Source organism: Delphinapterus leucas, chromosome 15, assembly GCF_059928025.1.
Source record: "Delphinapterus leucas isolate spDelLeu-1000000601 "Yukka" chromosome 15, BTC_Dleu_Yukka2, whole genome shotgun sequence".
Taxonomy (NCBI): domain Eukaryota; kingdom Metazoa; phylum Chordata; class Mammalia; order Artiodactyla; family Monodontidae; genus Delphinapterus; species Delphinapterus leucas.
In genome coordinates, this window is record NC_143143.1 from 22,125,325 (window position 1) to 22,137,193 (window position 11,869).

Here is an 11,869-nt window from a genome sequence, read left to right on the forward strand (position 1 = left end):
GTAACCACACAAGAAACAGTCATGGAGGATAACCCAGAAGATGGGGCCTACATAAAAGGACTCTTCTTAGAAGGCGCCCGTTGGGATAGGGAAACGATGCAGATCGGGGAGTCTCTCCCCAGAATCCTCTATGACCCATTGCCCATTATTTGGCTGAAACCTGGGGAAGATGCAATGTTTCTGCATCAGAACATTTATGTGTGTCCAGTCTACAAAACAAGTGCCCGAAGAGGTATCCTCTCCACCACAGGCCACTCCACCAACTATGTCCTATCCATTGAGCTCCCAACCGACAGGCCCCAGAAGCACTGGGTAAACCGAGGAGTAGCCTCACTGTGCCAGCTAGATAACTGATGGCATCTGTCTCAACACAGAAAATAAAAGGAACTTCATTCTTTTTTTTTTTTTTTTTTTTAAAGAAGGTGTTGGGGGTAGAAGTTTAGTACTTATTTATTTATTTTTGCTGTGTTGGGTCTTCGTTTCTGTGCGAGGGCTTTCTCTAGTTGCGGCAAGCGGGGGCCACTCTTCATGGCGGTGCGCGGGCCTCTCACCATCGCGGCCTCTCTTGTTGCGGAGCGCAGGCTCCAGACGCGCAGGCTCAGTAGTTGTGGCTCACGGGCCTAGTTGCTCCGCGGCATGTGGGATCCTCCCAGACCAGGGCTCGAACCCGTGTCTCCTGCATTAGCAGGCGGATTCTCAACCACTGCGCCACCAGGGAAGCCCAGGAACTTCATTCGTGACTGAAATCTAGCTTTCCTTTCTTGACAGTCACCTGGGATGGTGATGATGACGATAACCGTTATATTAACGGAGCACTTGCTATGAGCCGGGTATTTTAGAGCATTCCTATAAAGTGGGTTATTATCCTTATTTTGTGGCTGCAGAAACCATGATATAGAGGAAGCACTATTTTCCAAATCAGATAGCTACGAAAATAGTGGAGCCTAGATTTGAACACAGGCAGTGGGACTCTTCAACCTAGACCTTTAGTCATGTGGCTAAGCTGCCTGGTGGGTTTGTTTTTTTTTTTTTTTCCTATTATTTTGCCGTAACCGTCACTGATCTTTAAGTGCTTCTCTCCTAGTCTATTCACATGGGCTAACATTAGGGCTTCTCATAGGTTGAAAGATGCTTGGCCCACTTTTACTTTTTAAAGGCTCTTGATATGTTTAAAATGTACTTCTCACAACAATCTTATGCGGTGTTATCGTTATCTCCATTTCAGTGATGCAGAGATGGAGGCTTAGAAAAGTAACTAGCTCAGTTTTACAGCTAGCCAGTGGTAGAACTGGGACCCCAATTCTTCTCCACTAGCCTACACAGATGGGCAGAAATTTCAGGAAGAAAGGAGACGTGAGAGAACCATTATTTGTTGCTTGCCATGGTTTGTCCCTGGGCCTTTAGGTATCTTGCTTGTACCTATGTTGGATATGATTGTCTCCCCTCTAGAGGTTCAAGGAGACTAACTTGCCTACAATTTTCCAGCTCTTTCACATTGAAAAGCCAGGTTTTGAGCCAAGGTCTGTCTGGCTCTAGAACCTGTGCATTTTTCACTGCCTCACGCTGCCTCCTTGCTGAGGACTTCGCTATATTGTGATGTAGAATCTTAGAAGAGATGTGTAGTTCCAACAACCATGTCCGAGAAATTTCTAGTTTATCACTGTTTCTCCCCAGGGCCAGCTGGAAGAGAATCCTGAGGGAGATAAAAATCAAATTCTTGATATATTCTCAACCAACTCTCTCTTGTGGCTCTTTGGCTCTAAATGGCTACTTCTAGGGCATTCCCTTGGTCAGTCCATAGATGAGCAAAGACATAAGGCTTTTTGGGAATCTTAATGTGTCTGGCCTGGCTTCCCTGCCTCTTCACTAGAAAAAATGTCCTGACTTGGGGTCTTTGATTTTTCTTAAATGAAGCTTCTGAGAACCACATAAACATATTCCAGAAAACTTGTTTCTTCATGGGAATGTGGAGTCAATCAAATTCTGATTGAGGACTCTGAATTCTGAGATCAGCAAATCATCTAATTGATCCTAAGTGCAAAAGGGGAGTTCTCCAAATCTTGCCTGGGGCCGATAAAGAGACAGTGAGGTGGAGCCACTCTCTTTCAGCTCCAAGTAGGTAGCTTAAAAGATGTTTCTCGAAGAAACATAACTTTTTCCAATAGAGGAAAGACAATCAGAATTAATAGATAGCTCGAACTGCCTTATTCTCTATTATTCCAAATAGATTGCTAAGCCATGTGAGATGGAAAGACGGTCAGGATCCCAAATCCCTGAATCTTCGACTGGCTAGGTAAGTCAGATTGTAAGCTATGAGGCAGTGAGAAGGTTGCTAAGAGAACTGAATTTCTCTTACAGTTATCTAACTCCACCTTCAGCAGCAAAAGCTGAGGGAGGCAGGGACTGTTTCGTTCCTCAGGGGTCAAGGGACAGGATGTTCCTGTACGATGGATTAAATTTTTGTAACTTAAAAAACTTCCCTCAATTCAAAAGATTCCCCTAAACTTAAGGTCATTTTCTGTTGGGGTCCATGTGTTAATTAATGTCTCTCCCCCTCACCCCCAGGAGAGAGCAGTAGGTTCTCCAGGAGTCCTGGTGAATTAGAGGCTGGGGCCCTGGGGCAGAGATGGCCAGAGATCAGCTCCGTGAGAAGCTGTAGGCCCTGCCTATAAATACCTCAGCAGATGACATCAGACAAACCTTGTCACCAAGCTAGTCCTTGCTCTTTAAAAATCTAGCTGTTGAGTAAATAGTTTTCAGTCCTTGTCAGCATTGGAAGAAAATTTCATTGAAAGAGGGGATGTAGGGGATACCTTTAAAAGACCAAAGAAGGAGATTTTATAGGGGTGGAGAGAAAATGAAAAGAAAAAATTATAAACAAATAGGTTTCATGGAAAGTTTGGCAGGAAATTATGTTTCTGTGTAATAGAATATGCATCTTTGCAAAGGAGGCGAGGCATGTAAAATTCACATTTAGGGAAGGTTCCTGGCACACAGAAGGTACTTAGAGGTTAGCTAGCATTAGATGGACTTCCATTTTGGAAGAGTCTGGGTAGGAAGGATGGTTTCTAACCCCTACAGCGTAAAACAAAAATTGCATATTCAAAATCACCTTGAATTACTTAGAAAGGGACAATGATGGAGACAGCAAGTCATGTTTCACTCAGTTCAGCACAGCCAGTTTTTCCTCCAATGTAAGAACAGGTCAGTGTTTCATTGACTGACCACCAGATAAAGCAGTTGGCTTGAGTTCACAGGCCTTATATTGCTTTAGAAATACTTACCTTTAAACGTCAGAACCACCTCTTGGTAGGGAAATGCTTCCACAATGAGATCAGATAGGAGAGTGACTGATGGAACAGCAGACTGATGTCTCCTAATTGAAGCGAGGCTGGGGTATGTGCTCACCGAATGGCCATGGAGGGGCCGACATGCCTGCCAGCACATGTACATTTCTCTCTCTCCATCAAAGGCCTATAGCTGCATTCGTGTTAAATATGTACATGCTATATCTCTACTGACACAGTATGATTATTTGCTCTCCATGTCACTGCCAAACCCTGTAATACTTACTTATCCTGAGCATGAAAAGGTATGTTCCTGCTCACAGGAACGGGTTTTGAAATTGAAATATACATATTTTAAATTAGAGAATCTGTGTGAATCCTAAATCTAGGTATGGGCAGGAAGTGATCAACTGCTGCTTTTGAGGATCACAAGGCCATTCTGGAAAACAGCAGAGAGAGACCAAAATCACTAGAGATTTTTCTTTATTGGTGATTACCCAGCCCCTCTGGAGGTAAGAGGGAAGGACGCTGACATACAAATGAACTGCCATGGGAATCTCACCTGTATCCACACATGCAGGGGTGTAAGTCCTTTACGTTTTGATCTCTACTTGTCCCATTTCAGTCTGGATATAATTTGAAAGCCAGCTTAGCTCTTGTACTTCCTAATTATGTTAATGTAAAATTCTCATAACGAATGCAGTATGAGTTTCTAGTGAGCCTTTCAGATCCTAAGTGTATCCAAAGTAATTATAGGCTTTAAGATAAACTAAACATATGCATTTACCTAAGACATGAACTTTTGTTTGTGTATGTGTATGTCTGGGGCAGAGATGGGTCTCATATAAAATTTCAGTGAAAAACCATGATTGATCCAATGATGCGCTTTTTAAGGGGAGTTTATGTGGAAATTGGAAGTGTCAAAAGACAACAAAGCACACACAAAAAACCCACTTTTAAGCAAATCTATAACTTGAAAAAAAAAAAAGCCTAAAAATATTCTGAGGGGTGGTATATAGTTTTATAGTAGCCATGAGAACTTCCAGCAACTGGCTAATTTCTTCATATCAGCTGGCATGTCTGGTGATCGGCACTCCCTTGAAGAGCTTTGTCACCCTTCAGTCTTCTGCCCACAGGCCTTAGTCTTGTTTCCAGATGATGCTTCAGTGAGGATATAAGGTCCATGACCTCTAGGGTTAGTGTTGTCCACTCAGGCAGCAAGATCCTGACAAACTGTAGTGATGTGTGAGCACACATCATGGGGTGAGTACCAGTATTTTGAAGGTTTTAAGAAGATAATTTGGATTTTTGCTCCTAATCAAGAAGAGCTTTGTTGTCTGGTTTACATTTAAGACCTAGTTGGCTCATCATTCTCAGAAAAAAACTTTTTTTCTGGGTTAGGAAACTTCATCATGAGACTTGAGATATACTGGTTTGGAAAATTTCCTCAATTTCTCCTGGCTTCGAAGTCCCCGGCCTCGTAGTGGGGTAAGGCCCATAGGAGGTAGATGAATCTGAAATAATAATAATAATATTAAGAATTATATTCATTGCAGCAGCTTATACTCACTGAAGATTTACTAAGTACCATGCTCTCTGCTAAGTGCTAACTCTATACTGACTCATGATTCCTTATAGTCCTTATACACATTAATCCTCAATATAATCTCATACAGAATTATTATTCTAATATCCACAGGTGAGAAAATGGAGGTTCAGGTTAAATAACTTGCTCAAGATTATACACTAAGTGATAGAACCAGGATTTGAACCCAGATCTGTATGATTCCAAAGCTTGTGCTCTTCTTTGCCATATTTCCTGCATGGAGGAAAAAACCACAGATCACACAGTGAGATGAGAATCCAAAGAAGGTGAGGAAAAAAGTGTATACACAAAGATGTTCCTTGCATAGTGGAAAACCGGGACCAACATAAATGTCTAGTGAAAGGGTGGGTGCTGGTTAAATTATGGCATATTCTTACAATAGGATACAATGCATCCATTTTAAAAGATATCCAAAAGAGAGGAAGTAAAATAAATAGGCGATAAACAGTATGCCTAGGGTCCCATATACTTTAAGAAAATGTACGTACGTGAGTATAGAAAAAAAGACTAAAAGGATATATTACCAAACTGTTAGGCTGAGCAAATACAATATAAAATTGCTGTTTTTGTAGGTCAAGAGTAGAATATTGGCAATTTCATATGGTCCAACTCAACAGTTATAGTGGTCACTTCCACAGGGTGAGAATTTTTGACAATTTTCACTTTCCACCTTATGCATTCCTTTAATATTTGAATTTTATTCTTTCATTAACAATAAACCTGTGTTTTACAATAAGGAAAATAAAAATATTTCCATAAAAAAGGTGAAAGTCAGAAGAGAAAGCTATGTAAATGTGAGCTGGCTTTCCCTTCCATATAAGGGAAAGTTGTTCAAGTAGGAGAAATCAGGCATTCATTGACATTTTAGTCTGTTGTGATGGGCTGGTGGCCACGCAAGGGTAGCTTATGTCCAACATGCCTGCTACAGTAGCTCTAGACTTCTCAGCAAACACTAGCCCTCTTGGTACACATTCTTGGAAATAACTGGGTTGACAAGGATAAGTACACACCACGTGTTAACTGGAGTCACACTTACTGGCCTTGGATAAGGAATCTGGTAATGTAGTCCAATTTCAATCCTGGCTGTGCACTCATCTATACACTGTTTAATCAGGTCTGTGTCTGTAAGCTATTAAAAGGGAAAAAATAGGTGAGATTGTTAGCATCTTTCCAATGCTACATAAAGTATAGGTACACATTTTCTTAAACTTTTTTCAGTTCATTAGCCGCTAAATTAAATATTGGTAATTTTAAAAATCAAAAGCAATTTAGCATAAAATTTCCCGTGGATTTAACTTTTAAAAATTATTGAGGTAGATAATACAAGCACATGGTAAAAATAATTCAAATAATACAAAAGGATATAATGTAAAACAAAGTCTCCCTCTTCTTCCTGTCTCCCAGTTCCCCTTCTCAGAGACAACAATTATCAGAAGTTTCTTGTTTGTTCTTCCAGGGATATTCTATGCATATATAAGTATACCTCTGTAAACTTAGCATTTCTTCTTATAAAAATGAAAGTTCTGAACCTTGCCTTTTCACTAACAACTTGAAGCTCCTTCTGTATTTACACATACAGAGCTGCCCCATTCTTTTTAACAGCTGCACAAAATTCCAACATAAGGCTGTATTATAATTTAACCAATCTTCTACTGATGGACATTTAGGTTATTTCCAATCTTTTGCCATTATAAACAGTGGATCCCTCTAAAAATTTTTTTGGCTCACATGCAAATATATTTGAAAGATCATTTCCTAGAGAGAGAACTGCTAGGTTAAAGGGTTCCTGCTTTTTTAATTCTCACAGATATTCCCTGTAGATTCAAATTACCCTCTAAGAGGCTGTACCAATTTACATTCCTAAGAACAATCCAGAAATTATATTCCCACCAACAATGAACAACAGTGCTTCTTCATATCCTCCCCTTGTTGATCAAGTTACTTTCAAGTAACCCAATTATCAGCAAGTGCTGTCTAGAAACCCCGAGTAAGATACTGGAGAATGATCCACCTTCTATTTTGAACTGTAAACTGTCTTGCTCATTAGTGAGGAAAAGAAATGACATTTGAAATTTCAAAACAGTTAAATTGTGGTAGTCCAATTTCAAGGAAAGGAACGAAAAGTTCATTCTGAAAAACAGAAAGCCAGGTAGGAGAAGGGGAGAAACCGTTTCATTCCGAGGATGGAAAATGAGTCAACACATACATGCCTCTGCTAAGAGTTTGTAAGTGGGCCTCAAAGCAGAGCTGGGATTGCATCAGCCCCAGATGACACCCACAGTGAAGTCTGGGCCATCGTGGCTTGGAAATTCCAAGGGCATTCTGTCCTATGGTACCTCTTGGAGTAAAGTTCCAGAAACTGCAACACATAGAAAGAACCACAGCTGAGTCCCTTGGGACAGAGGCTCAGCTTTCTGAATTCTGTACTTCTCAGAAGCTATTGCTCTGATGTCCACCTTGGGAGTAGATTTCCATGTTCTCATTTGCTCATTAGGATTTAGACCAATTAATGAGATACCTTTGGGTTATTATTAAGCACTTATAGCAAGTGAGGTTACAAGAGACTACTTATGTCTACGTGAGGGATTAGGAAGAAAGAAGCCCCTAATAAAGATGTGGTTAAGGGGGCTGAGGGCTCCTGGGGCTCCAGCTGTCCATTTGAACAAGTTGGGTTAGAGTTCTCCAAATCAGTCATTCAGAGGCTGCCTGCATGATTCTGCCATATCCACAACTACCTATACTAATATTAAACTTCTTCTTTAAATGGGCTCTCTAAGCACAGTACTTGCAAAATTATCTGATACTGTTTTCTTTCTAATACATGGTAAAACAAGTATGTATTTTATTTTATTTTATTGTTTGTTTATTTTTTTTGTGGTACGTGGGCCTCTCACTGTTGTGGCCTCTCCCGTTGTGGAGCACAGGCTCCAGACGCGCAGGCTCAGCGGCCATGGCTCACGGGCCCAGCCGCTCCGCGGCATGTGGGATCCTCCCGGACCGGGGCACGAACCCGTGTCCCCTGCATCAGCAGGTAGACTCTCAACCACTGCGCCACCGGGGAAGTCCCAGTATTTTATAAATTTATTTATTTTTGGCTGTGTTGGGTCTCCGTTGCTGCACACGGGCTTTCTCTAGTTGCGGCAAGCAGCGGCCACTCTTCGTTCAGGCATGCAGGCTTCTCATTGTGGTGGCTTCTCTTGTTGCAGCGCACAGGCTCTAGGCACGCGGGCTTCACCACTGGCAAATACACCACCTCCCTCTGGCTCACACCACATTGGGCCAATTCAAGCAGAGGCAAATGAAGGATTATTATTGCCTTAACTGAAAACCCAAAGGGTCTTGGGCAGTAGTTAGGTGAGTGAACCTGCAAAGGTTTACTGGGCACATACTACTATGATATCCCCAGCACCAGACTAGACACTGTGAGGTCATGGTCCCTGCCTTCAACTCTCAAGGATATTACCTTGGCAGAACAACTCTGACACAATGGTATATAATCAACAAGGGCAATGACTGCTACAGACTGCTATCTAGATTCCTATATAGCAGAGTAGCTGGCCATCATGGGGTTGGGTGAGGGCAGAGAACTTGAGGAAGACTTCCTGGAGAAGATCAACTGAATCAAAGTATTTGTAAATGCTCATTAATTTAGTGACAACCACAAGGCAGGGCCCATGAGATATACTAGAAAAGGATAAGAAACTGTCTATGTGCTCAAGGAACTGACAATCTGGTTAAGGAGACCATACCAACATAAATGAAACAAACAAGAAAAAAAAAAGAGAATATCACCAACTAATTAGGAGTAGGTATAGCTCAGTGGTCTGCAAAATTTTTGATCGTATACTTCTTTCAATAAAAAATTTCTGAGCCCTGAGAATTCCCTTGTGGTCCAGTGGTTAGGACTTGGCACTTTCACTGCTGTGGCCTGGGTTCAATCCCTGGTCAGGGAACTAAGATCCCATGAGCCACACAGTGTGGCCAAAAAAAAAAAAAATTTCTGAGCCCCATATGTGTATTTATAAGTTTATTAAATATATTAATAATTCCATTATAAATATATATATAATAGACATTTTTAAAAGAGTGATAAAAATAAATAGAAACAGCACTTACAATATTTTACTTCTATTCCTCAAAGGACTATTTCAGGACCTTGGGGGGTACATACACTCTGATGTGGTATGCATGGTCTATGGTAAGAGCAGAAAAAGTTCACAAGCAGGTTGGTATTAAAAGCAGGGAGACTTCAGGGATTATGAGAAGGGAAGGATATTGTAGATCGAGACGGTTTCTTGTGTAGCACTACCCCAACTGTAATTTTACATTTCTATCTAACTCTGAAACATCTTTCAGGGACCCTGTCTCGGTTTTGCTCAGTTATATCCCTGATGTCTAGTCTGGTGTTTGGAACATGGTAGACACTCAGCTACTTGCTGAATGAAAGAATGAGAGCAATGGGTCACAAAATAGTGGCAGGAGCTATGACAGAAATGGGAAAGCTGGGAAGGGGAGGTGTTCTTGTGGAAAGATGAGTTCTGCTTTGGGCTACTATACTTGTGGTGAGTTCCTGCAGGTGGCTGATGACAGGTCTAGATATGGGATCTGGAACCATGGTGCCTGGGCCTCTCAGTGCAGAGGGCTGACCTTCAGAGGACGCTTACAGCTGGTAGGAGTGTGTGTGAAGAAGACAGGGCAGAAAAGGAGACAGAGACGGGGACAGAGAGGGAAAAGTAAAGAGAGTAAATTGTCAGGAAGTTTCACGAAGTGAACAGTGACAGTGCTGAATCCATGAGATCAATGAGAAAGAGGCAAGAAAAGTCAGGAGCTGAAAGCCTCCTTCCATGCTTAGGGCCAGGCAGTCTTCCTAAGGAGCTGACAGCTAGATGCTTTATGGTTTGTCGAATCAAGCCTCTTGGAATGGTTTTTGGCTCCCTGGTGTCTGGGTTCAACTAGCAAACGGAGGCACTATTTTACCCAATTTTGAGGTCCCAAAGAGCAAAGTCTCTCTGCTAGCCAAAGAGGCTTGAGTTCAAAGCCAAGTTTTGAAGGGAACCCCATCTTAAACCTATTCTCTTCCCTCTGAATGGGTTTATACTTGGAGGCTCTGAATAGCTTATGAATTGAAAAAAAAAACCAAATTTAACTGCGCACCTCCTGTGGGAGTGGCTGACAACAGGCACAGTGTGTGAGGAACCTATCCTACCCTGAAAATTCTCACTGGCCTGACTCAGGTCACCTGGCTCATGGGGTCTTCTGAAGATGCTGAGCCACTTACCCGCTGGACTGAGACCTGCAAAGAGTGAAGAGAGAAGCCCGGGCTGGGCTCTGCTTTTCAGTGGCTGGGCAAGCCAGCTAGGCTGTGCCTCTGCCCCTTCCTGCTCCACACTCTGTCACTCTGACCTGTGCTGCTCAGTCCTCTCAACTTTAGGACAGAAAAGAAATGAACAAGCACCACAAGAAATTGCTCTCCTCCTTGCAATCTCCAGCTAGAACCTACTTACATTTTTGTTTTTCTGAAACAGTGTTCTGGCTTCATTTAATATGTACTGTTTTTCTTTAATGGTGTCTTCCATCTGCCCTGATGCAGCCTGCCATTTCCTCGCAAGCCTGAAAATTCTGCGGTAGAGGCCAAGAACTTCTTGTCGTGTTGCCGTTGTCATCTTCCGACCCACCAAAATAGAAGAGGAAAAATTTGCATAAAAATTCAATTTGACAGTAGGCAGGGAGGCAGCTGTACATTTTTAAAAATCAAGCTCTTTAATTAGTCTAGAAATAACTGCTCTTTCTGAACAGATCTGTTTGCTAGCATTGCCAGAACGGTGTTAATTATGAATACCAGCAGTCTCCTAGATGGCCTTGTACGTCATCCCATGGTTAAAGGTTGCTCAACCTTGCTGTTTGCCATGATGGCCACTTTTATGAACATGACAAAACCAAAATGCACATTTAGTGTTCTTTAAACCAGTATATTCTTTGCCAGAATATCTTAGGAATGATGCTTTTAGTGTATATTCTGGTAAAATTACATCACTAACCTGAGTGCATAGGAGAAGCCACATTTTGAATAACTGAATTTTCTAGTTAAGTGTGAACTTGAGTTTAATGCAGGGCTTGCAAACTCAAGTGCCTCTGGAGCCTGGCAGGTAACAAAATGAGGGAAACCGGCTGGGTGGGGACAGTGGCCAACTAGAGAAGATGTACCCCTTGAAAGGGGACAGTTGCTACTCTGCCCCAGCCAGCTGCTGTCATGTAGAATTGAGGGCCTAAGGGTGCCAGATTTCCTGATAGCTTAACAATAGGTGGCAGTCGAGATTTTTAAAATATGAAACTTCAAAAAAGACAGTAATTCCTTATTTTTGAAAATGTGAGTACCAAACATAAAATGAATCTGCAGGCTCAATTCCACCCAGAGTTTGTCAGGTTGCAAACTGTTTTTTAGTTCATCATAACCTTGTTGAAAATATTTCTCAAAATTGTTGGTCTACTTCCTTGTCCACATAAGAACTGTATAATAAGTACAACTGAAAATCTCTCTGATGACTGAAGATCTTGTGGCCCCTCCGGGATTTGACTGCAGGACTTCAACAGGACTGGGGGAAAAAGAGACTCCACTCTTGGAGGGCACACACAATGTAGTGTCAGCATCAGGACCTGGGGAAAGGAGCAGTGACCCAATAGGAGACTGAACCAGACCTACCTGCTTGTGTTGGAGGGTCTCCTGCAGAGGTGGGGGACAGCTGTGGCTCACCCCAAGGACAAGAACATTAGCAGCGGAAGTTCTGGGAAGTACTCCTTGGCGTGAGCCCTCCCAGAGTCCACCATTAGCCCCACCAAAGAGCCTGTAGGCTCCAGTGCTGGGTCTCCTCAGGCCAAACAACCAACAGGGAGGGAACTCAGCCCCACCCATCAGCAGACAAGCGGATTAAAGTTTTACTGAGCTCTTCCCACCAGAGCAACACCCAGCTGTACCCAC

General features: G+C 42.3%; 2 protein-coding genes across 8 annotated transcripts in view; one reads left to right on the top strand and one right to left on the bottom strand.

Annotated features, from left to right (window-relative positions):
- Positions 1–4,284, top strand: part of DNAH3 (dynein axonemal heavy chain 3) — a 196,159-nt gene extending 191,875 nt beyond the window's left edge. The window contains exon 61 of the mRNA XM_089896064.1: positions 1–4,284. Coding sequence (XP_089752190.1) covers positions 1–354 — 354 coding nt within the window. The 3' untranslated portion in view covers positions 355–4,284.
- LYRM1 (LYR motif containing 1) overlaps positions 4,169–11,869 on the bottom strand; it is a 26,374-nt gene continuing 18,673 nt past the window's right edge. For 5 of the 7 annotated variants that reach the window (XM_089896058.1, XM_022588603.3, XM_089896056.1 and 2 more), the window contains 3 exons: positions 10,398–10,556; positions 5,930–6,022; positions 4,169–4,801 (listed from right to left, as the gene is read on the bottom strand). In XM_089896058.1, the coding sequence (XP_089752184.1) occupies positions 4,685–4,801; positions 5,930–6,022; positions 10,398–10,556 (369 nt within the window). In that variant the 3' untranslated portion in view covers positions 4,169–4,684. Of the gene's footprint in view, positions 4,802–5,929; positions 6,023–10,397; positions 10,557–11,593; positions 11,853–11,869 lie in introns of those variants that run through there. The other 2 variants (XM_022588599.3, XM_022588597.3) reach the window with 2 other exon arrangements.